This window comes from Copidosoma floridanum, unplaced genomic scaffold (genome assembly GCF_036245765.1).
Source record: "Copidosoma floridanum isolate Cflo_tuat_1 unplaced genomic scaffold, Cflo_Japanese_pri ptg000014l, whole genome shotgun sequence".
Taxonomy (NCBI): Eukaryota; Metazoa; Arthropoda; class Insecta; order Hymenoptera; family Encyrtidae; genus Copidosoma; species Copidosoma floridanum.
The window spans coordinates 8902537-8928736 of NW_028321891.1; the positions used below are offsets into that span (position 1 = coordinate 8902537).

General features: G+C 35.7%; 1 protein-coding gene across 1 annotated transcript; it reads right to left on the reverse strand.

Annotated features, from left to right (window-relative positions):
- Nucleotides 1-473: 473 nt before the first annotated feature.
- Nucleotides 474-26200, reverse strand: Pdfr (Pigment-dispersing factor receptor). Its single transcript, XM_014348179.2, has 13 exons — nucleotides 25999-26200; nucleotides 23164-23271; nucleotides 10634-10791; nucleotides 8516-8619; nucleotides 7903-8047; nucleotides 6919-7021; nucleotides 6313-6430; nucleotides 6151-6220; nucleotides 5870-5955; nucleotides 4887-5070; nucleotides 2427-2517; nucleotides 1693-1786; nucleotides 474-870 (listed from the first exon to the last, which is right to left on the reverse strand). Exons 1-13 carry the CDS (start codon nucleotides 26099-26101, stop codon nucleotides 852-854), a joined length of 1383 nt encoding a protein of 460 aa, XP_014203665.2. The 5' UTR covers nucleotides 26102-26200; the 3' UTR covers nucleotides 474-851.

Sequence of the window (26200 nt, forward strand, 5' to 3'; positions counted from 1 at the left end):
AAAATATTCATGGAATAAATGGGAAAAATACGGCCACCATTCTTTACAAAACTTTAAACTTTTTTCATAAATTTTCATTAGATTTTCAAACAGTTCACAGCTCAAATAATCTAATCTAAAAAATATTGTATAAAATTTGGTCTGCGATTGATGTTTCCTTGAAAACGAGGTTTAATTAATATGAAAAAAAAAAAATTAATAGTCTTATCCAGTTCAGAATTTGCGAAAAAATATCACGGTAAAACAGTCGTCAGAAATGCTCGAAAATTCGATTTTGTTCACAATAAAAGCCATGAATCCCTGATGAGCCCGAAGGATAAAAAGTAGAAGATGAAAACGGAAAATGGTCATCGCAGAAACGTGACCTAATTTTCCTTCCTGCGGACAACAGCGAGCAAATGAAATTAAAAAAAAATAGAGGGCAATATTAAAAAAAAAAAAAAAAAAAAAAAAAAAACTTTCACACCGTTCTTTGCATATTCTCTTTAAATGCTATATGTACACATAACGTTATATACACACCTACACAACAAACAAAGAGGCAATCAGTCGAGCGCACTAAATTCGTCGCATCAGTCTATGTATACGCACATTCAGGTTTTTTGCATGCATCACCTATCGCTCGGTATATATCTTCTTCCACTTCTCCCTCATCTTCTCTTTAGGAGTACGGCATTTGTCCTTGTGCGCTGGCCACGGGACTGCTTTAAGCAGCCCTCATATGGAGGAACGTTTCACAGTTTACAAATCGCAAGTGTACGGATGCGACTGATATAACTTAAATTTTTCCACTCGTTTCAGCCCGAAGATCCAAGTTTGATGTCACTCTTCAGCCGCCAGTGCCACCACGGTCAAAGATCCGTTCTGCAACTTCAATCACAAGATGGGTCTTTTTTTTGCGAAAACTCGTACATATTGGACGAATATTTTTAAGTACATTTAAGTGTACTTAAAAGTAGTTAATTGATAAAGAGGAATTGATATGATGGATAAGTTCAATGAAATCGATCTAAGGACCAAATTAAAAAGGAATTAACATTTAATTAAAAATCAATTCTCTAAAATGTGCATCTCGTGAATAAGATAAGCTTTTGGGTATAATGACTAATTTGAATAATGAAAAAGAGTTCGGCACGTGGAATGATGATCGTTGACCTTAGTCGGAGTATTAACCTAGATTTTCAGTCTAAAGATTCGCACAATGGGCTCGTAGTTAAAAGCACAGAGCTACTCCAGTACGAAGGCAAGGTCTCATTAATTCAAACACCTGTCAATTGATTCAAACCGGATTTCAAGTTGCAAATTAATCTGTTACTGACACTATTATATCTATTAGATTGAGTTTTACGGTACTCATCTGAAAATTCTCCATACATCAGATGATGAACATAATATGATGAATCATTTTTCAGCTTTGGGCATGTTGATATTGAAGCAGTACTTTATGATTTCATTTTATCAGCGAGTGTGACTAATGACTAAGCATTTCATTTTAATTTGTCTAACCATCTGTTGTTAATGACATTCTGGTCGAACAAACTTGTGTCTATTTGCACTTGAGTTTCAGTACTCTAAGTTACGTGGAGAATTTGATTCTGTTTTATTGCGATTGTTATTGTGAAAACTCTAGACAAGCGCGTGCCCCGAAAACTTTCATGCAGCGGTTACATAAAAATCCAAGATAAAACTCACGTGTTGGCTCGTTCGAGGGACGATACACTGCCTCTACAGCAACACAGTCTGATGCAGCCGGTCGGACTCTCTTCTGTCGCTTCCACGTCGATAGCTGCAAACAATCAAAGATCAATAACGAAAACATTCGTCCGTTTTTCGGATAAAATATGAAAGATGGAGCCCAAATAGCTCGAGGAATAACTCTCGGGCACACAATGTCTACAAAATTCGCGAACCTTCCGTCTTTGTCTTTGTAAACGTTACCCAACCGAAATAATCATTTCAGTAGTTCTTTGCCCATCATACACGGGCCTAGCTGTACACATTGGTGAGTCGGTTGCTCTATTTTAATTAGCTCGAGTCGACTGTTCTGCCAACGAGAGAACGAGTGCAGCTGTAATCCAGCAATATGAGTTTACTCGTGCCCCACGTATACGGCTCTTATTTTCCGGATGCAGCTATAATACCTACTTTTCAAATCTCCCGAGACTTCTCTACACGTGACTGATATGTGCGGCTTTTCTCCACTCACGAGTTCGTGTGTGTACATTGTTGTACGTACAAAGGTCTGTGTGTAGTAATCCGAAGATTTTTGGTTTACCGTCTCGTGTATGCACGCGGACAAGATGATATTTGTAAAAGCTGGGTATTACATCCATATGTACTACTTAAGCCGAGATTTCAGTTACAGGACATTAATTGAAAAAAAATAAAAAATAAAATCACTGGCACAACAAAGAGGTATTACTTACTTGAGACTATTCGGTGAGGTTGGCATCCACTTCCGGACGACTGTCGCTTGTTGAAGTACAAGGATATTGTTCTGTTCACGACAGATCTGACCTGAAAGTATTTATCATTGAGAGGATGCTCTCAGCAATGGGTTTAGAAATAATTTCTCTCATGGTTATTCCAAGGGACTTTTCGACTTTTCTCGGGGAAAATTTTTAATTCGATCGATGAATGGGAGAGTAGCAAAATTTTACGGGCTACCTCAATACCTGAGTATTCCTGATCGATTTCTTTTAACGAGGGCTCTACTCTTGATTTTTAATTTGGATCCATTGGGATTACCCACCCTTTTCTCACGTTCCATACGTACATATTTTATATTACATTAGAAATTAGATTTAAAAATGGTAATTGTTGTTACTATAATTACCAGTACACGAAAATTTTATTATGAAATACCTAAAATTTATGGTCGAAACATGTGGTTGAAATGGTGAAAATATAGCTCTTCTAGAATTTAAAGCCCCGTAAGGATCTCAACACTGTTAAAGCTTGCCTCGCACCTATACTTGTAAATCGATACCTGAATGCGTCCTAATTCCTGTACAATCCATCCTGTACAATCAAAGGTGTGAAAAAAATATCCAAATACATCCATTAGAGTAATCAATTTGAGTGGAAACTAATTGTAATGTAAAATTGGGTTACCAAATTGAAAAATATCCGCCGGTATAGTTGACAGTGCCAAGCCTGCAACCAGGTCGATAACGCCAACGCAGCGATAATCGCATAAATAACGCGTAGTGGGTATTGGCCTCCACAACAGCTGTGTACATCGCTGCTGCTGCGTATTATAATTCAATAACAATTCCCGCTGGTCCGTAAGTACATGCAACCCCGTCCAGCGGATGCGATGCCACTTTAATCCTTGATTACAAAAGATTTATTGCGCCGCGCCCAGTCTCTGCGTCACAATCGCAAACAAGAATTCGTCGACCAATCGGGCAAACCGTATACAAATATTTTTCATCGAAACTCCGAATAGTACACGAACGAGTTCGAGAGAAATCAGAGTGCGAAATTCATTGATCTTCCATGGTATTGGGATTAAACGGGGATTAAACAAATATAACGTAACTGCGTGATTGAAGCGTTACTTTTTCCACTTTCTTTGTGATCTTTGCTACTGTAATATTCAACGAATAATAGTATAACGAAAGAATGTTTACTATAATTTACTCTGTGAAATTTACGCAATTAAAAATTCTTTCTTATCAAATCAGCCGACAGATACGTACCTTTTTCATTACAATCTATGATGTGTAGACAAGTATTGTAGGATTGACATCATTTTCACGACTATTTAACATTTTTACTGGTACGTAAATCTTTGTGCAAGATGTTAAAAGTAAAAAGAAGCTCCTTAAGCTTTAGTTAACCCATACGATATATATTGAACAGATAGTACACGCTCAACTAATCGAAGCTTGTTTCTACAGACACCAAATTTCCTTCCGAAGCCACAACTCCTATTTCCAATATCTCGGACAAAAACTTAACAGCCTCCTTACTAATATAAAAACTTTAAGAACCGAAGAATTTGTTGTAATGCCTTTAATACGTGATGTTAGCTCTTTTATCAAGCAAATTGAGTCATGAAGAGACAGATAAATTTAATTGAAGATCAAACTCATAAGCAAAAGCTTTTGTGAAGAGTTTAAAGGATTAGCTATACAAAATTACTTGGGCGCTATTAAGAGTTTGAGTATGGATCTTTTTTTTTATGGATTTTGGAAGCAAACTCCTGGTCAAGGCCACAAAGTCAGATGGAATTAGACTCTTTAGCAGCACTAATTACGAAAAAAAAGTTTTTGTTAACGTCGTAATCAGCATAGGCCACCTGCACATTAACAAGTGATGTTAGCCATGGAAAAATTATCTGGAGGTACATGCATACAATATTATTATGCATATTATCTTTCACTAGAGAATGACGCCATTTTTTGTAGATTGATGTATTCGGATTTCTGCAAAGGAAAAGAGAACGCAGTATTTTCATCGCTGCGAGAAAACGAGCGCGGAAAAGCGCCATCGATTTTAATGAGATTCATGGCTCGCTCGACGCTACGTTTGTTCGCTCGGTGGATGGCTGCTCATGCATAAGAAACGGCCCTCGTAGTACGGATACGCTGATATATGACATTGTGGCCACCTCCTCGGGGAATACAATGCACGTGCGCAGTGGTGAGATTTTTTTATCTGCTGTAGGCGACTATTGCGGTTAGCCGATATTTTCGGTCTATTTTGTACTTTATTCATTTTCAATGTAAATAATGTATGTACGTACAGCATGTCAGCATTAACGATTCAAAGTGATTGCAAGGGTAAAAATTGTAATTTACAGCATCAAACGATTTTTGTACCATACGTAAAGTGTTATGAAATGGTAGAGCTATATGTAAGGAAAAAATCTGAATTACCTCGTTGTTGGAGAAACAATAGAGAAACGCTATGAAGAGGCCCTGAAAGGAGGTCAGAAAGTGCGTGATGTAAGACCAGAGGGCAAATTGCAGGATACTCTTGTCGAGAGGTGCCTCAGACATGGCTGCCAAATTTGTTATTCCTAAGAGCGGCAGTAGTACAAGCACGGCTTTCACTGCCTTTCTGTGAACATAAATGGGTAATCGTATAATAACTAAAATTCCTGTAAAATGGAGGTAAAGTTAACAAACACAATCAATCAAGTTTTGATATAGTTAATTCGATAAAAAAGTAGCATTATGTGCGTCATAACTGCTGGGACGAACAAAACTTTACGGATTAGAAGTAATGAGTAATGTGATGGTTGAACTAGGGTAGGGCAGATGGGAGGTGATCTGGTGGGTGCTAATTATCAGGAAAAGAGTTTGTCCGTAGGTTGAAAGCATGTACGTTCGGGAATGGAAAAAGTTTTAGCCAATCCTGCTGCTACGCAGGGAAGGGACTGGTTGTACTGATTTTAGTGGTAATACTGTTCTGGTGGTGACTTTTGCGGAGAGAAGAGGGTGACGAAACAATGTTCAAGAGACTTAACGTGTACAGTGACTGTTGTCGGTTCTGAGCTTGTGATTTAAATCCATGGGAGCACTAGAAGCGCAGGAAGATGGAACTAAAACTCCTTTAAATAGGGTATTATTTATTTTTTATACCATAATTTTTAAATAGGCCTTTTTAGAAAAAGATTAAAAACTACTTATGTTCTATAACATGCTGTTTCAAATGTAATTTAAAAATCGTGCAGATTTCTTTTTTGGTTCCATAAAATAGCTTTTCATTTTATTTTTCTCATACTTTGGTCAATGTACTATACCATAAAAAGGTAGGTTGAGTTGTACAGTAATATTAATATCTCAGAAACATTGATTGGTTTTTCACAAATATTCAAAGTGAAATTTTATTCAATAGTAGAAAAAAAATAACTTACATGATTTGCTCCGTTTCCGTCATATGACTACGACGAAGTTTTATTATGAGTACCCGAAGAATGTTAAGGAGAAATCCACAGTTGAACTGAAAACAAGCAAGCAACAATTTTGACGTAAATTATTTGGTTGACATAATATCTGAGCTAACTGGCATCAACTTAGATACTAAATCAGAATATCATAGGTGGCATCACAATTCATCAAAAAATGTTGTGAAAAAGAAAAGAAACAAAACTTTTGCTATCCAATAATACTTTGGCTATCTAAAACTATTCTTTACCAATATCATTGCCAGCCTGGTCCCCTCAAGGATCCAAAAATAGAAAGTTAAGTTGTAACCCCACCAGCATCTGAGAATACATAAAATATAAATTAAAAGAATGGTCAACAATTGAAATCACTTGGAAAAAAAAAAAAAAAAGAAAGACATCCAAGAACTTACTTCGATGGATGGTAATAAATTGCGGTGACTACAGTCCAGCCCGCAGTCATGAAGATAGGATAGCCCCAACCGATGACTCGGTACATCTGATAACCAGACGTTTCTGTGAAGACCGCTACTACGAGGGAAGCCGTGTTATAAAGAAAATAGCTTTTCATCAGTATGATAGTTGTGAATTTTTTTAAACATGAGTTACTGTCCGTGTACTACAAAAATTCAAATTGGAATCTGGAGCTAGCCAGCTACATAAATTAACTTGATTAATATAGGAAGAATTTTTATTCCAACGACATTTCAATACACTAAATCAATCATTTTATTGACGAATAAATTATTAAACAAATAGCTATAGAAAATAGGCTTTATTGGTCTATAAAAATTCAAACTCCAATTAATCGTTGAAAAATATCGATATAAGATATCATTGATGATATATTGTGCAAATTTAATTATAATAAATAAATTGTATGATTACAACAACTAATAATGTGAAACATTACAAATCCGTGTTAGCTAACAAAAAAAAGTATGCGTATGTTTGCAATATTAGATAGCGTAACAGGATGTCTATTGATGCTATTGTATAGTATATCACGCTCATCTTACCAGTAACCTTATTGTGAAGGAAAAAGCCTTCAATGAACATCCACGTAAACATCGCTGTTCTGGCATATTCAAGAAGTACGTAGAAGCCCTCGCATAATATGGGCTGGAAATTTTTTTTACATTATTGTTAATGTTATTGTTATTAATGTCATTGTTATTAAAATTGTTGTCACTTGATTCTTATAAAAAGCGAAGTTTAAAACTTAAACTATAAGTTAAATGTGTAATGAATAGTGAATAAATAAAATCGTCTGAATTTAAAGCATCATCCGAACTTATGAGACAATAAATAAATATACTTTAAATATTTTAAGCTTGATATTTTTTTTCAATTCTGTCGTACGGAAAAATATATTACTTGTTATGTTTGTTATGTCAAGTATCAAGAATTTGGTACACGTAACTTCTTGTGTAACTTAATGCACTGTCTTTTTTTTCCAAAAAAGAAAAAACTTGTATCCAATTATTTGACGATGATCTCTAAGACAAATTAAATATTACGGTGTTTGTTGAACGTGCCGTTCTGCTCCCAATTGTTTCCATGATTTCTTGAGGTTTAGTGCATAAGATCAGTCTGTAACGATCGTATTAACGATATAGACTGAGCCTGATGAGGTTGGCGTTAAGACCAACGAAACGTTGCTTAAACTAACACCTGACTTTGGAGTTTTTATTCTCACTCCTAAATTAGCTCTTACTGATCGTGTGCTTATGCACTAAACCTCAAGAAATCACAAATTAAATATGTTTAAGAATTCGTTCATTGGTAATAAATACTTTCTTCGAGTGTGAATTGACATTTAAAGTGAGGGTTACAGTTGAAATTAAGCTGAGATTACTGTTTTCATCTGTATGTATAAGGGAATTTCTATGTGTCTGACATGATATTGAGCACTACTACTTGAAGCATCAAAAAATGTTTCTCTTCTTAACGTATGACACTTAAATTGTTTAATCATTATAAATTTAGTTTTATTTACTTACCGTATTCTGTATACTATACTGTTGGTCGTAGGCATTCATGTTGGAGAGTGCTTGATCTATGTACAATGTCAATTTTATCACAACTTGGACCATCATTGCTACGAAGAGGTTTTTGTGTATTCGAGTTCGTGTGTTTCTAAGAGTTCTGAAAACACATTTTGTTATGATTATTTATGGATTTTTAACATTTATAGTAGTTTTTACTAATGATTATAGTTTTAAGAATAGAACTTGCACGTTTTTTCAGCTTTAAAAACAATAACATATTTTCATACAGTTGCAATTAGTCACAGGTTCTTGTAAAAATTAAACAAATAAAATTAATTTCTCTAACTAATCAATTAATAGTAATCAATTCATAAGAACTTAACTAACTAATAGCAATGACTTAAAAGAGATTGGGTATGGTAAGCCTTGTTTTGGCCATGTACAATATTATTTCTTTTTTGAATCAAAAAATTCGCATTTTGTTTTGCTGTCGCTATGTTACAGTCAAAATTAATTGTGATGATTCGATTATTCTTGGTGCAACTTTATGAAAGTAGTTAAATAATGTACAATCAGTATTGATATAGCATAGATATAGTAGTTAAATGAAATAGTATGATCATACCTAAATCGGCAGAAAATCGATAAGGAAACGAGTAAAGCTGTTAGGGACAACGTAAGCCCCACAAATTCCAAGTATCTCGTTTTTGCCGCGATATCGATTCGTGCCTAAACAAGAAAAGTAACGAAAAACATTACTTTATCGTAACATTTTTTTACATTATACAAGTAATTATTAACAATAATATACATGTTTGAATTCGAGACAATAATATTCGAAGTGGTACAACAAATTAATTACTGAAAGTCCTTACTTTGCTATTTATACTGAAATTTTCAAGTACAATAACAACAAGCCAAAAAGTATATGTTTAAAAGGCGCAACACGGTCTATAAGCAGAACCATAAAATTCAAAAAACACGAATCATTGCCTCAGCACTGAAAACAAAACGAATCGTGTAATTGGAAAATCCGCTCTCGACGAGCACCAACATCGAAAATTCAATACGAGTGTCCAAATACTGTTTATCGCTCCAAACAGCACGCCTCCCGAGCATCGTCAAAATGTACTTGCACAAATATTCCTCTTACTCTTCCGTGAAAATGCACGTATGTTTACGTTCAATTCAATTCAGCTTAAAACAACGTCGCGCCCCGATAAATATTTCAATCGAACAACTGCCCGTTTATCTGTTTCAGGGTAAAACCTAGCACGTAAAAAAAACATAAACACCACTATTTTGTCAAAGCATTGGATATAGCTTAGCAAAAAGTTAAAAGGGTGTGTGACGATGGGTGCACAAGTGGTAGTTTTTATTGATTGTTTCGATCCACTTGGCTTTCGATTGGACCAATTGATCGCGTCCTCGTTTTGATTTACAAGCTACCTGAAACGCGTGCTCGAATGATGGGGTAGCCTCAACGTTTACGAGTGTATACCTGCAATAAATGTTGTGGGTGCTCCGTTCCGATTTTTTTCTGGTTGTCGAATCGTTGGCTCGATTGAAAAGCTCAAGTTCTCCGTAAAGTTTCCAAAGCCACAACGTTCAATCGGTCAAAAATTGAGCAAGTCGATAGGTATGTACAATGCAAATTTACTAACAGCGAATATAGTTTTAAGAAAAATTTCAAGCTTGAACCACAAAAATATTTTTTTGTGGTACGTTTATCTTCGTATTATACGGGTCTTACTCCTGCATACTTGGTTCGCATATATGTAGGTATATTATAAGATGGATACTCAAACCTCGTGCCACGACACGTGTTGTTACGCAAGTTCACGTTTCTACTATCAGCAACGCGTGGATGGACCTTACGTCAAGTGTCATAAATTAGCCCGTATAAGTGTGTTATTTATCTGACAAAATGATATTCAGCACCAGTTCTACAGGTCGTGTACGAGTAAACTGAATGTCCAATGAAATGGTGGAAAAATCGTGATCGGCATGAGCAACCGACCCATTCATTATTGGTGTGTGACGTGGTAGCTAAAGCTATCACGTCACTGTATACCTATATTTCGGGGCAAGTCATCGGCGGCTACCGAGTCCTAGAATAACATATGTATTTTCTATATGTACATCTATAACACATTACTTAATGTGTGTTCTCGGTGCCACGGGCTACGAGCCAGAGGAGAGAGAAGGACCGAAGACCATGAAAGAAATTGAATGTTGTGACGTGGTAGCTAAAGCTAAATCCCGGAGGACAGATATCCAGAGTGTAGGGACATGGTAAGAAATTTAGTGAGAGTTTTGTGAGGGGATCTGGGACGGCTGTTTATCGGCTAGAAAAATCCTCGTCACAGGTGCTCTACTATGAATATTGAAAATTCCGTGAATTTTCAACGATGAAATTACTTTTCCACGCACGTGGTCGCCTTTGTATGTATCTGAAACGCCAGAATGAAGGCACCCGAATCATTTGAAATTTCTATTTCCGTATGTATACGAAATGAATACAATGCTGCTCGTGTTTCCTCATACTTCCAACCAGACCTGACCGCAGATTCCTCGCAGGTGCTCGATTTCCAATTCAAAAAAGTATACCTGCAAGTAACTTTTTCTTGCAGACTTCACCGCCGCTACTTTTAAAAGTTACATCATGCAAATTCACCCCACACGAACAAGAACAAGCAACGCGTGCACACTCATCAAAAATGGAAGAGGTGGTGAAACTTACGTTGGCGAGATCCTCGCTGCCAGTGTAGAGTTTTTGCAGAAGCAGCATCATCTCTGGGGTGAAGCAGGGGGTGTAGTTTGTCCAGCCACTGGGTGGACTGAGTTCGCCGACCTTGCCCTCCCAGCTTCCGTTCTCGCCGCATCGCTTTTCCACGAAATCTGCAAAAGTTACCGGCAACCTTTTTATCATATTATATACTATCACAATGCTTCAGAAAGCAGACAATAATTTTAAATTGATTTTCAAACTTTGAATATCCAATAAAGCTGTTGGACACACGAATCACGTGGTCTTGTTTTTCTACATATGATTGGCTTACTTATGGTAAGGCAAGTTAACAGGATGTCTTGAATCTTGGAGATTTTCTCGTTTATCGTCCTGATTTATTTTAAGTATTCATGCAAAATCAGAGACAACATCCGGATAATCTAGTTTTCCATACATTTTATCATCAAAAAACAATTGTATTTATTCAGAAAAAGGTTGGATCTTTGACTAAAAATTTCAATCAATAAAGATCCGTTGCTAATTTTTGAACAATCTCAATTTGTGAACTCGATATTGCAAAGTTTATTTTGCACAAACGCGTTTTTTTGTAAAATTTTTAACCAAAAAATTATTTGAGAGCATTTTTTTCCCTACAAACTATAAAAAATTAAGGAAACTTGAATGGGCAATCAACAAGCAATGATCTTCGAATGAGTAAGTGAAGCACATGGAGAGTCAAATCACAGCAAATAAAAAAAAATAAAATAAAAAAGAATTTCTTGTTAAAGAAGCAACTTTATTTTCAATCTCAAGTCAATACACTTAGGAACAACATCAGCACGTGTCTTCGCAGCAAAATATCGCGTGCCATCATAAAAGCGAATAATATCAGCGTTTCGCAATCGCGCACTTCGATATTCCTAATTTGAGGCAGCAATAACGCGCTCCACGTGCAAAAGTAATCACACGCCGCACCGGGCTCCCAACGTGATGCACGCGCCTCGCTGCATTTTAGTTGGAATATTTACGTGTACTGCGAGCGCCCTTGCATACACGTACATGTACGGAGGGCAATTCGACTTGAAAATGTCATTTGAGCACTTAATCGACTTGATTAACTGTAACTAACGTCACTCGCTCGTGGGTTCACTTATCGACTCGTTCATAAAATAAACGAGAAAACGAATCAACGTACCGAATACAATGTATGTGCAATAGTAACAGCTGCAGGATGCACTATTATTATTATTATCATCATTACTATTATGCATGAGATGTAGGAAATGAAATAGACATGTCAAGAAGAGAGGCTTGGAACTCGTGGATCGAAGTTCACGAAAGTAGGTCAGGTGAGAAAAGCCTACAACGGATTGACTGAGATGAAACATATATATATATACACATCACGTGGTGATGTTTGCTGAGTCAAAGAGTATTGAAAGCAAAAAGGTTGCGATGAAGGATCAGGAGTTGGGATGAGGAATCATTATGGTGGAAGAACGAGTGCATGGTAACAAAGATGGGCTGCACTCCTATGGGAAGGAGATCAAAGACAGGGCAGGATCAAGGTGAGAAAGTTTTTGCGAAAAAGTGTGTACTTGGGGGAAGTGAGGCAAGTGCCATAACGTGATCTTGATGAGGTATGGATTAAAGTTTGGTGGCCAAGTGCACTGAAAAGTTAAGAGTATAGGTAGGAGTGAAAAGTTAACTTTGGCGAAGAAATCATCTGGATGCGAGTCATTTCAATGCAAGGCGATTTATTGGATCTCTCAAATTTAATGCTGGGAATTTTTTTACAATTTCTTGATAAGTGTTTGAGCTCCAAAAAATCTCGAAATGTTTGAGCTTGACTTTGGCAATTGAATTAAATTTTTTACGTTACACATTAAAATCGCGATGATATTAAAGTACGATTTTAAAGGTCTATAATATTAAATTGTCCGGCATTGTCCAGCTTAATCGTTCAAGAGATCACTACTTTTCCATTTTATATACAGCACAAAAGTTTTTGCGATTCTTATCTCACAAAAAGTAATAAGAAAAACACAGTTTACAGTATGAATAAGTTCTAACGTAAAATCATAAAATGTGTTGTTACAAACGCCTAAGACACAAAATAATGTTTAAATTTTATATATTTTAAGGTAAAATAACATCCTATAGCGTGAAAAGACTAACATTAGCGCTAGTAGTGTCGAAAAATAAAGCTGTTTCTCAAAAAATATTCAAAAGTCCAAATCATTACTTTTGGATGCAATAGTGTTAATGAAATGTTGTATTTCTACTATACAAACTGCAAAAAAATCAATAAACTGATATGACAAAAAAAAAAATCTGATACGAACTATTTTATAAGTTTATGTTGTATTCGAACTGTGGTACGCTGTACCTGACATCGCAATGGATGTACTTACGTATCAATTTCTCAACAAAAATAGTACCAGTGTTCAATATACGCCAGGACCCTACATCGTTCTGACTTCTTATTTTCGACGAATATCATTTCTTTATTTATAAAACGGCAAGTTGTGTAAGAATTGTTTAGTAGTTGGCTGATTTCAAGCACCACTTTTTTTTATGAAAAATGTAGAAACACCACGTAATTTTCAATTTGAATTTTTTATTCAAGACGGTAGCACTCCCACGGCATTCGCATTCGTGAGCCAGTGTAATAACACACAAAGGGAATTCGCTCTATTTACGTAATTCATAGAGAGCTCACGTTTTCAATTTCACCGTTATACTTCCCTACCTTCCAATAGTAATAATAAAAATAGTAACAACAACAAGAACAGCAGCAATAATAATTATAATTATTATTATTTATAATAATAATAACAATAATAACAATAATAATAATAATAATAATAATAATAATAGAATAAAAATAAAATAAAATAAAATAATAAAAACAAAAATTAAGTTTCTTTATTATATCATACTGCCCCAACTTGCGATTCCCTTTTCTCTTTGCTGTGGTAAATTTCCTAGAGACAAACTCATACATAATACAGACACTAATGATACGGATCCATTGTACTTTGCTCGCACAATCAGTGCCCTCGTAAATATTACGTAGGAACGTTGGTCGCCATATGTTTTTATTTATTTCATCTCCATGCGTGCACACGTTTATAAGCATAGTATATTTTCCTATAGGCGACTCGTTCTTTCATTCCTTTACTTGTTTTAGTGTTAGATTGACATGTCGCGCTTGAGCGTCTCTCGGACGCCGTCTACGCGGAATACTCGGGTATTGAATTCGCCGCAAACTTGCCGTGATTTGTGAAGCGCTACCCTCATTCCAATGCTCTCTGTTTCCTTTTTTTTTTTTTTTTTTTTTTTTTTTTGGTTCATTCGTATGACTTGCATGGTTGAAAGAACGCATGTACTTAGACATCGAGGCAGGGATGAGCGAGATATTCATACGTTCATCTACAAATAACAAGTATACTTGTTTAAAATACTGTATGGGTAAATACTAATCAATGCACTTTCACGAACATTCAGAAGTATACAAAATTAATATTTAAGGTATTTAAACATTTTAATACTAAATACGTGTCCATCTTTCATATACAGGTATGTATGGTATACTATACCCACGTGTGTATACAAACACATGAATGCATCCAGTGGTCGATGCATGCAAACACGTCCTGATAGCGATTTTTCTAAGAGACGATGTGAAAGCTTTTTTTCGTTAATCACGACTAAGTAGCATGCATGTGTCTGCTTGTAGGTCTTTCTTCCCTCTCCACTGACCTTTTTTTCCCCTTTTTAAATGATTGACTTTTTAGCCAACTTTTTTCAACTTACGGTAAAAATTTATTTTGTTGTCGAGTGATTTGTTATTTTCTTACCACCACACAGGAATATTTTGAAAACCAATCTCATAAATAGAACCCAATTTTTAATATCACCTAATGCAGTCGTAATTTTATTTAACTCTCGTCCATTGCTTGATTTCAATTATCCTGACTATGAACATTTCATTATTAAAAATTAATTTGCGAAGATGTAATGAACCTCGCATAGGTTTGATTATACCTCATTGCGATTCGAAAAGTATACCATGACTTGAGTAAAAGTTTATCTCAAGTTTGCAGCGCACTAGCTCCCAAGAGCGTCGAGAACTTGGGCGAAAAGTTGTGATTTTCGCACAAGTATACGTGATGTGTAGTATCGTTAAAACTAAAATATTTGCATAACACGATACATGTGTATCTATACTACAGCCAAATGTGGAATGTTTCCAAACTACTCAGTTCAATCGACAGGTATAGCGGATACCGTCAGTCTGATACTAGTATAATATTAATGAAATTTGAGTAGGTAATCACGCGAGAGAATGGATACCTTCGCACAATGGAATAGAACAGCTTTTTGAACGTGAAAAATACAACAGTGCATTGGTATCGATCTATTTAAAATTAGAGTGCGTGTGGCTCGCATTCACTCCGTAAAAGATTCAGAGATTTCCGGAAAAAAAAATTTGTTTTATTAACCAAAAAAAATAATTAAAAATAATTAAGCGGTTAAATCATCAAAAAAGTAATGTTTTTAGTAGTGACCATTATATTGTTGTACCAGTCATTAATAACTAGTACAAAATCAAATTTAAGACTGGACTCAACATTGTTTTTATTTATTGATAAACCGATGTTGTTCGTGTTTATTGTACCTGATTTGCAAACAGTGATGGAGTAACTTGGCCTTGAAAAGTTGTTCGGAACAAATAGAGTTAATTAAAACAAAATCTTTTTATTTATTTGTAATTTTTAATATTAAGTTGATCTTCTAATCATGCCATTCTACTCTACTGGACAAAATTTTTTATTGATTTACACCAAGTTTTAATTTATTTACGATACATTGAATACGGATGTTTTATAAATTTCACAGAATATATACACTAAATTTGTATATGATACATCATGTAGTTGAAATTATATTATTTAGAATTTTTATGGATCTTTATGTACTCTAATACTTATATATCTTGTACTGTAATTTTCAACAAGCTTTTCCTCACTTTTTGCCTAATTATGTATGCCTTAAACTTTCAAGCGAGAACATATACTGCAATCGAAAAAATAATTTTCCTAACAATTATTCGCAACATGAACTATCAGAGAAAAAATATCACTGAAAGTAGTGTGTGACATGTATTGTTGGGAAATTACCTACACGGAGATATAAAGCACCACACGCACCGTCAGCCAGTAAGTAGCTGGCTCCCTTTATCTGATAATAACCGTTCTCTAACTGAAGAGGTAGAAAGTGTGGAAAGTAGGAAAAATGGGAGGAGGAGGAGGTGGTTGGCTTCTATATACAGTAACTAGTGCATGTATGGTATACTTGTATACATAAATGAGGTACTACAGATCGATTTTCGAAGGTTGGCGCGTGAAAAATGAGGCACGCACATGGAGCTCTCTCACTAGCTGTAAAAATTGTAGTACCAGTGTGTACGTTATCTGCCGAGTGCGAGTATCCGTTGCAGTCGCACGTGGGTGGAAACGCTTGGCATTGGAAATAATTGGAACGTTGCACGCATATATTCCATCAGTTTGCTTGTAAAATACAAATCGATGTGAATTACGTAGGTCTTTAGTATTAATTTTTTTATCTTTTATGCGGTGAGTTTAGCAGGACGATTCATATGGGAAATTAATTTTGCTTTTTCGTGAGCTAAGCTTTTTGAACGTGAACATAACAGGCCGTAAGTAATGCAGTGCATGCAAAGTAGGTCAGTGTAAACAATAACTCTATGTAAATTTTGGATGTAAAGTAATTTTTTTTGTCTCTCAATTACCATCACGAACTTTAAAAATCCAATAAAATAATTGAATTTGGCAAAAAGAAGAACTGATAGAGGTAATAATTACAATGTAATTTAACAATGGGTGGTAATTTTTTAAAATTTAATTTTATTGCACGATACTTGCACAAATACAAACTTGGTCACTCCATTACTTAATTTATCGTACAGAACAATTCAGTTTTTCACTTTTTCTCTTTAATTAAAAATGCCATTTTTTTTATTTTCATACGAGTATAATAAATCCTATGTTTTTTTCCGTAGTACCTTTCTTAATCAAAAAATTACAGTTTCAATAAAAAGCCCCACAAATTCCAAAGAAAAATAGGGTAAACTACGGGTAAAAAGTAATTACTGCAACGCGCTCTTAATCAACTGGTCTGGTGTACAGAGTCTTGTAAACAGTGCAGAAAAAAAGTTAGCATTTACTAACAAACATGTAGATTTTTACTGGGTGATATACATGTACCCAGAAGCTATAAACAATAAAGAGTCCGAGGGTAGCTCGTAATATCAGGAATCTTTATTCCGTTTCCGAGTTATTCTAAAAAAAGAAGAGAGTCGAGAGGGAGAAAGAGACGTCAAGAGAAAAACTCCAAGATCCGCTGTTCTGGTTCGTGACTCTTTCGAGGAAAAAGAGCCCCTTGACCACAATGTCATTTATTTTACTTTCGAATCAAAGTCCACGTAATGCTCGAGTTATTATTGTTTGCGGGAACCAAGCACCAGAGGATTCAGTCGTTTGTTTTGTAAGACATTTTATTTACATTTGTACGGGCGATGTGCAAGCTCGATAGTCGCATTAAAAGTGCAAGAATGAGAACGTTTCAGGCATCAAGAGAGCTTTGCTTTTCGAGAGAAAAAAAAATTTCAGGCCAAACTCGAGAAGAAAAGAAAGAAAATCTCAAGCAAGTAAGAAAGAAGCTGCGACCAAAAAAATAGAGAAATAATTGCGTTTAGTTAATAATGCAAGAAACAACGTCTTTTTGAAATATTCAGAAATAGGTGAAGAGAGAGTCCGCGGAGCTTTAAAGCAGAGCGTACCAAGTCTCGGAGAAAAAACGGCCGACCTCGACTCGTCTTGCAAGACTTTAAAAGAGCGGGCCACTACGCTAGAAAGAGAGAGAACTGTCGCTCCCGGCCAATCTCCTCGGGCTGGGTAGGCTCTCTTCCAGAGAGGGGTTCTTCTCCTCCTTGTTTGAATATCACATCCACCTTTGTCTATTACTTCTACGCATCTCTTTTTTATTTTTTCCAATTTTTTTTTTCGTTCCTTCGTCAGTTTTTATCGAGCAAGTAAACAATGGTGAATTGCTTTTGATACATTGATAAGGTGGCACGAAAGTGATAAAAAAGGCATGAAGTGTGGCGAGTGACATCCACTTCTCGTTTTTCCGGCTTTTTCCAACCATGGTGTGTAGGTATGCAGCAGTGAAGAAAACAGACTTTACAGATAGTAGTTTTTGTTAGTTTGCAATTGTACTATGCAAATAAACAAGATCGCGACTTTTTTGACTCAGTTTGTTACGAGATACCGATACGCTTCGTCTCGACGTAAACAGCGAATCGGCTAATGAGGTATTGTGAATGAACTCGAGTTCTTATAGATAAAAAAACGGGGATTCATTTAATAGAAAAGACGTTTTTATTTTGTGTATCATCTATGCTATTATTCCACGAAACGCATATATTTGGCATGAAAAACGAAATAATATTAGATAAATAGCAATGAAAAGAACGAAAACAATATCAAACCAGCAATGCAAATGTTTTATTAAGACATGTACGTTTTTTAAGTAAAAATTATAGATTTTATTATTTTTATACATATAAACTGTTTAAAATTAGTAAATACAGTCATGAATAGCCTTTAGCAAAGGATTTACGTAGGAATCACATTAAAACTACATTAACAAATACATTTAAGTGTAAAATTTCACGTCTCTATGAAATACGATATATTAGTATTAGGTACATTCTCATTTCACTACCAAATCTTCATGGTTATAAAATCTTTTTTTACCCACTACACCTCACCATTTTTCACGTCTCATGCCAAACATACAGGTACTAGATGAAGATCAAATCTTGTATCTGGTAAGGTTTCTTCAAAATAAATTCATTGTTCAGTTCACCAACTTTTTTCAAGAAAAGTTCTCTTTTACTAAATTTGAACATATCTATAGTAAAAACAATAAATAGTCATTTAAATGATTGAAGAAAACCAAGTTTTTAACTCTAAAATAAACATTATCCATATGAAAAATTTTTTAGAATTTCAGAGAAGAAAAGAGTAATTGCAATACATGTATTTTTTTTGTATTATCTTAAGTAATTTTTTGCATTTAAAAGGTTTTTGCTGTAAAATAAATATAAAGCCCCACACGCTCCGTCAGCCAGTAAGTAGCTGGCTCCCTTTATCTGATAATAACCGTTCTCTAACTAACGTCTATAAAAAAACTAATTATTGTAAAGAAAAATACACTAATACAGTTAAATAAAACAATGATGTGCAGAGTTCGATATTTCCGGTAGTAAATGTCACACTGAATCCTCCGTCTGATGCTTCTTAAATTATTCCGATTTTATTGACTTTTTTTCCTTCAACGCGATTTTCTTTGAGCTTTACTGGCTTAAGTTTTTTTATGCCAAGCCGATCCTTATCCATCTCAATTCTTTCTAGCACTGAGGTCTTCCATTACCTTCTATTCTTTTTACTTTGTCTTTTTCATTCAAATTTTTCCAACACCATCTTTGTGCTGTATGCTGAATTTTTTTTTATACAGCATCAATATTCAAAATATTGAGGTTCTGCGAAGAAAAAAGTAGTGGAAAAATAATACATCTACTTTTCATTTTTCTTCGCAAAATGAGAATTTGTTCGTCCTCCTGCACAATACATTTCTATACACATGTATAGAAATTTACGCAGGACCATTTGGAATTCTCGAACTTCCCACAAGTCTCGTGGAGAGGAATTGTGGGACGGAAAAATCTTTCATTCTTTTTCATGCCACATCCAATATCTCCAACTATTTTTTCATCTCAAACTTGCTTCCGAACAAAGAGAGCCGCGAGTCCAAATCTTTTTTTTTTCCGGCTGTTTTCCCGTACGATAGTAAAGATGATCTTTAGTTCTTTGACATTCCTGCCTGTGTTTTCAACGGGACATACCTACAATAACGAACGTTCGAAAAAAGGCTAGCTTTGACTGTTACACTGAGGTGCATGTATTGGTTGTTTCGCGAAAAATGGAAAAGTACAATAAATTGATGTGAAAAGTACTATTTCCAAGAATTTGGTGTTTTAATTTTTTTTTTTTTTTTCTACTTTGGAATATTTTAAGACTGAGTCTAATGACATGCTTAAGAACTCTAAGTTCATTTAAATACTTTTCTTCACAAGCATGGAAACATCATTGTGGTGGACTACTTTATCCTATCAAACTAATTTGAAATTGGCAAATAATTTCCAGATACGACTAAGACGTTGCATACTTACTCAAAAAATTTATATTTGCTTTTTCAGAGGAAAAAAAAATTAAAATATTCACACCATAAGCTACAACGTAAACATTGTTTATTTGAAAATAGTAACGACTTTGTCATCGGTTATTTTTCAGTTTATATGAAACAGCTTACTACGTCATGGATATAATATATTATGAAATTTCTGTAAAATGACTCATTTTTATCGTTTGTTTGTCGTACCGTCATGCTGTGCCACAGTTTATAAGTATGAAAATTATTTTTTCACATCAATTTTTATTGTAACTTGTATGAACAATATCAAGAAAGATTTGGAGTATCCAAACCTTAACAAAAATTTATTGCTTTTGAAGTAAATATGAGAATATATATAGACATTTGTACGTAGGTGGAAACAGATGATGCACCGGATGCATAGCAAGTCAAGCGCGCTTGTGTACGTATCCGAAACTTTCGCGACGTGCAGGACGTACGCGAATTTCTGCAGTGCACGTACGTGTACCTCTGCAGACATATAAACACGGAGTATGCCATAGATTTGACGATCGAGGGAGGTATTGAATCCGTCGTTTGTCTGGCAGGGGGTTGAGCCAAATGTTCGGCTTTATTTTCTCATATGTATGCAGTGGTTAGTTGGTTCGCTCGTCCGCGAGAGTATGCAAATTTTTGAATTTTTTCTATCAGTCCCTCGTGGATTCAACAAATTGATCTTTGTTGAATTAAAATTTCGTCTTTTTTTCCCTTCTGATATTTTCTCCCTCCTGCAATTACAAAGGTGTTCACTGGTCATGCATTTTTTTTTTTTTTTTTCATTCCATGCCTCATTTGCTTCTTTGTAATTTAAAAATATTAATCTCAACTAATTCATTTTGTGAATTAGTATCAATCGCGGATCGGGTAGTTAGTTTTTTTTCGTAAAGTTGTATTATTTGTCACTCAGGACGTCATAATTTTTTACCATTCAAAACATATTATTTGGTTACAAAAACTGCAACTATAATTGTTGAAGTTAAATTTTTTGAGTCAAAGAAAAAGTAGAGAGAAAACTTTGATCTTTTAAAAAAAGAAATAATTTCATTGGTTGCGTCAAGAAATGTCTCAAAAAAAAAAAATGTTTTTTTGTCATAATAATTATTTCACTTCATCAAAAAGATGCTATTACTGGAGAAAATTTATCATTTGTATGTTGATAGCGTGAGAAAACTTGTTTTCACGGAAGTTGCACGCATAGTACGGTAATCATCGATAAGTATGATATACAGCCAACAGAAACTTTAGTCCTCTCAGAGTCGGTAGTCGCAACTTTTAATATTTTTAACTTTCGGCATATTTTTAAATCCATACAGAAGAGTAGGCGGGCATGCGCAAACAAAATAAGCTCCGACACAAAGCTCGAGCAAACTATGTACTCCCTTGAAATTCCAGCGCGAGCAAACAAAATTTCAATTCATAAACAAACATGGCAAGGATATACTCTGATTCGGAAGTTTTTACTTGTTTACTTTTTTGGAGGAGAATAGTTAAAAACTTTATAGTTTGTCAACAGCAGCACTTGTTTTTTAAAATTACCGCGTGATTTAACAAACAACATTTCATTTCCGTGTTCTACATTTTGAAGAAACGCACTATTATGTCTGTTATTTAAATTTCAAATAAAATACTAATTTATTTTTTGCACCACGTAATATTTTTTTTGCATTCTTATTTCTGGGAGCATATATTGTAACTCTCATAATGCATACGAGATCGTGAAAAAAATCAGATTTTCGCTTGATTCAACAAAGTTTATAACATAACGCAGTACATAACAGGGCTTATAAAAAAAGTCCTTTCTGATTTTCTTTCTCACTAGAAACACAATTGCACCTTCACGTAACACAATTTATTGGAATCTTGTTTTATTGCTATCTCGACAAAAGTGTATCTGCACTTCGTGATACATATTATGAAATCACCATTTAAAAAAAAGCCACCACTGAAACATGATTTTCCGCCAAGTTGCAACTGTTTATGTAATTGGAGTTGCGTAGCGTATTTAGTTACCAAACATCGCTGATGTTATTGATGCGTGAAAAAATTTAGCATATTTAAAACACATGAAAGCAAAAATGATCAAAAATGAGAATTGTCTCAACCAACAATACCCTGAAAAGTCAAGGAGTGAACAAAGAATTTCGCGAAATCGACTTCCGATAACCATCTTTTTGCCAAACGCCAACCAAGACAAAAGCGTCGGCGAGAAAAAAAAAGAAAAAGAGGAAACCGGATCGCATCCTCGCGAAGATCCTAGACGTTGCAATGGAACAATAGCAAACTCCTAAACAGCACTTATTATCTTTAGATGAATTACAAAAAAAGACGCCACGACAATGTCTGACGCGCGGGTCGTGGCTATGGATTTCGATCGATGTTGAAGGTCAGGGTCGCGTCATGTCGGCGGACGTATGTTACGTAACGGGGCTGGCTACGACCACTACGCTGGACCAACGACATACTGTCAAACGCGCATGTGGCGTTCTCTCATCTTTAAGCACTAAATTTTGCGAGGTAGATCTTACAAACGTGGTACAGAGATATTGTGAGTGTGGTATTGTTTCTGGTGACCGAAAAATTGAGGAGGTGTGGGGAGAGAAAAAAAAGTTTGCCGACCACGAGCTCTGGTCCGTTTCTGGTAGGCAAAAAGGAATAATTGTGACCATTGTTGATTCGTTGGTTTTTCCTCTGTTTTTTGTTTGTTAGAAACTTCGAAATGCATCATTAAAATTGTGCACATTTTTATTTGTCCGAGTATTTGTCGCTCATCTTGAGAGTAATAAGAGCACGTTGAACGGATAAAAAACAGGATGTAAATAAAATTTACATTTTCAGAGTTAAGAACTTCACACTTAAAGCATTTTTTCAAGTTTTTACTACTCTCCTAGAATTAGAATCGTTCAACATTTGTTTCTTTAATTAAATACTTAAATATCAAACAACATTTTGTGACTCATACATTAATATACTAGCAAATTTTTGTTAATATTAAGTGTTTATTTATTTTTCAAGCCTTCTATTTGAAGAGATTTTTGATTATGAAATAAAAATATTCACTAAATGTTTCCAATTTTTTTACTAAAATAAATAAACTTATAAATTAATATTATTTATACAATTTCCATGTATGATTGTGGGCTTCGAGACACTAAACGAAAAAATCTCTAATAATTATACAGATAAGCAAAGGAACTTACTTCTCGTATCGACTCCGTTTAGCTGAGGACATCTTAACCTACTCATCGTTGATGCTTTTGTTGGAGGCCAACAGAGTATCGAGTCAAATGTCCAATTGCACCAGATTTCTGCAAAAAATAAAAGTTTTTATGGCAATACTGTGAAATGTAACATTCGCATAGTTTTATTATGTGAAAATTCCAACGTTGTAACGTAAAAAACAATTTTTCGCACCAACATTTTATACAAGTACGTTACAGCCCATTTCGGTATTTCATTGCAAAAAATATCCCTCGAGATCTCAGTGACACACGAAAGAAAAAGCTCAGGGTACATGTATTTCTCTAATTTTGTTCGTTACCACCTGCAGCTTTACTGTCCTTTACGTGCATTTTGTTTCCCTCTTTCTCACTCACACTCTCTCTTCCTAAGCTAGCCTTTGCTCGGCAGCTTTAGCTCATGCCCTCTCGTGTGCCACTATGCGTCGTATCACAGGAGACAAGAGCCAAGGCGGCATCTGCCCTTTGATGTAACTTTGTCTTTTTCTCTGCGCTCTTTGGTAGCCCAGCCTCTTGGCCATTACTTTTTGCCCCAAAAAAATTATTACACGCTGAAAAAAAATGTCAGTCTGACGTACGTATCTCACTAAAACAACGAAGCTTTGACACATTAGTATATGACTACACTATATTTTCTCACGAAGGGTATCACGTAAAAATTTTCAATTTATCAATACTAAGATTTTTGCTATTTTAAGGTTGAAGAATTCTTTAGTAAGTCAAAAAGTTATTGGATAGACGCCTGCTCGTGACCATAATCATTCAGGTTCGAGTTTCCACACGACTCGCGAGAATTTATATTACATATTACCGAGATCCATTAGTTTTAATCAACCCAATTATATTTTGTCCGCTCGTACGTGCGAGTAAGGTGACAATGATTTATGGCCCTTGGTGTATTTCGATAAAATAAAATTCCCCTCCAACTTTGTACACTCGCAAGCTTATAACTATAACGCATAGTGTCCGCAACACACCCTGCAGTCCGAGGAGTCTCAAGCCAGCCACAATTCGTCTGTAGCCTACATCAAAAACTCAGAAACACTTTGCTGTAAGAAAATCTCACGAATGAAAGACACATCCGATACAATAACCAATGAGGCTCACAACGTAACATCACATGTGAAAACATGCTGCAAATCGCGTCAAAAGTATAGGGAACCAGTGCATTTCACACCCGAGGAACGAAAGCGAAAAATGTCATAGATCTCATACGTGCCCTTACGAACATGGGATACGAGACTACTTTACCTGCTGTAAATCTTTACTCCACGTGCGGATGCATTCTCGATCAGACATTCACAAAAAGGACGGCCGACCAAATACACACGTGTCGTCGACACGCACGTTCGCAAAATCCGGGGTGATAACGCAACTGCACTAGTCGGTGCTGACCTGAATTCTCACGCGAGCCAACTCCTCGGGGACTAGTTGAGCCAGGGTGCGGGGGTTGGAGGGACAAGGGGTTGCCTGGTCTAGTCGTCGCTTGATGTTACTGTCTTTTTCTCATTATCCATCTGTCCGTCGGTCTGTACGTCTGCACCGTAAGCTCCTAGAGATACAGGGAGAGGAAGAGCTTTGATGTTGTTGCATGCACGCGGATACGTTTTCCCTCGTGGAATAAGACTCATCCCGTCACGGTCTGAAGGATAGGCGCAGATGTAGTGTCGAGAGACGTGTGAAAATGCAAATTTCCGAAAGAGAATTTTAATGTGCAGGAAAGAGGGGCCGAGCGGAGTTTTCGAGGATCGAGGAGGCTTTCGAGATTGAGACGCGCTCGAGAGGCTCTTTTTCCCTGCATGGACGTATCGATTCTTCCTCACTCCCTTTCTCTCTCCCTCCATTTGTTTTTAATGCTCCGTTGAGCAGAAGGCGCGGGCCTGGAAAGTGAGATTTCGAGACGGTTTCATAATTCATGTGCTGGAACTTTGTGCCACTTTGACATTAGAAAGAGAGTATGTCATAGGGTGGCTTCTTCAGGAGGACGAGATTCTTTTGCCATGGCACGCGTTTTTTTTTTTTTTTTTTTCTGTAGCCTTTAAAAGTAAAATTTGTGCGTGCATGTATGCATAATATTTTCTTAAGTGGCATGAGTATCTTGTCTTTACGAGTAAGCGCTGGAGTTTATATGAACTACAATTAGTGTGTTCTGATGGTTTTGCAACGAGCGGCCATGAATTGAAGTGCTGGCTATATTTGGTAAAAATTTTATTTACGAATCTGCATCAACTGTCGCTATCAGATAAAAAAGGTTAAGTCCAACTTAGTCAAAGGTCGCCAAAAATTTCGTTCCCGATGATAAGCGCTAAAAACATCCCCAGGGGTTTAATTATACAGTTTCATCGAACTTTTTAGGTTGTACAAGCTTGTAATTTCAAAGGACTCCCTCAGTTTTCCACCGACGATTATTCATGCACAAGAAACGATTGGTTTCCACTAATCTCCAAAGCTTACACTTCCCTTATATTATGTGCCCTTATGGTTGAGTCAAATGGTTACTCAGTGAAATAAATTCTTCATGCAAATAGAGGTCGAATAATGGAAAGGATTATAAAAAGTTGAGCAAATGAAAGATCACTTGCATAAAGACAATTGAAAAAAAAAAGGAAAATCATGCGGGTGTTTGAATTAATGTTTTTTTTTTCTTTTTTTTTTTAAAAACAGTAAAAAACCAAATCACGCTGTGTCAATGAGAAAGTCATCAAACTATTTCATCCCATATTATCACTGGTTTCGCAGAGGGAAAATCATTGTCAACGTCACTTATTGTTTTAGAATAAAGATGAAAAAACTCACCGTCATCGGGTACGACGAAATCCCTGTGCAGAGCCTCGCACTCCATGTTGCTACTGTTGGTGCCCGAGAAGTTAGCACCAATGGCCTTAGCCTTGCCAGTCATGCTCCCAGCAACAGCACAGACGGACCACGACAACAGAGACGAAGACGAGTAGCTAAACCACCGACTCCTTCGTCAACAGCGACGACTGATGCCCGTCTG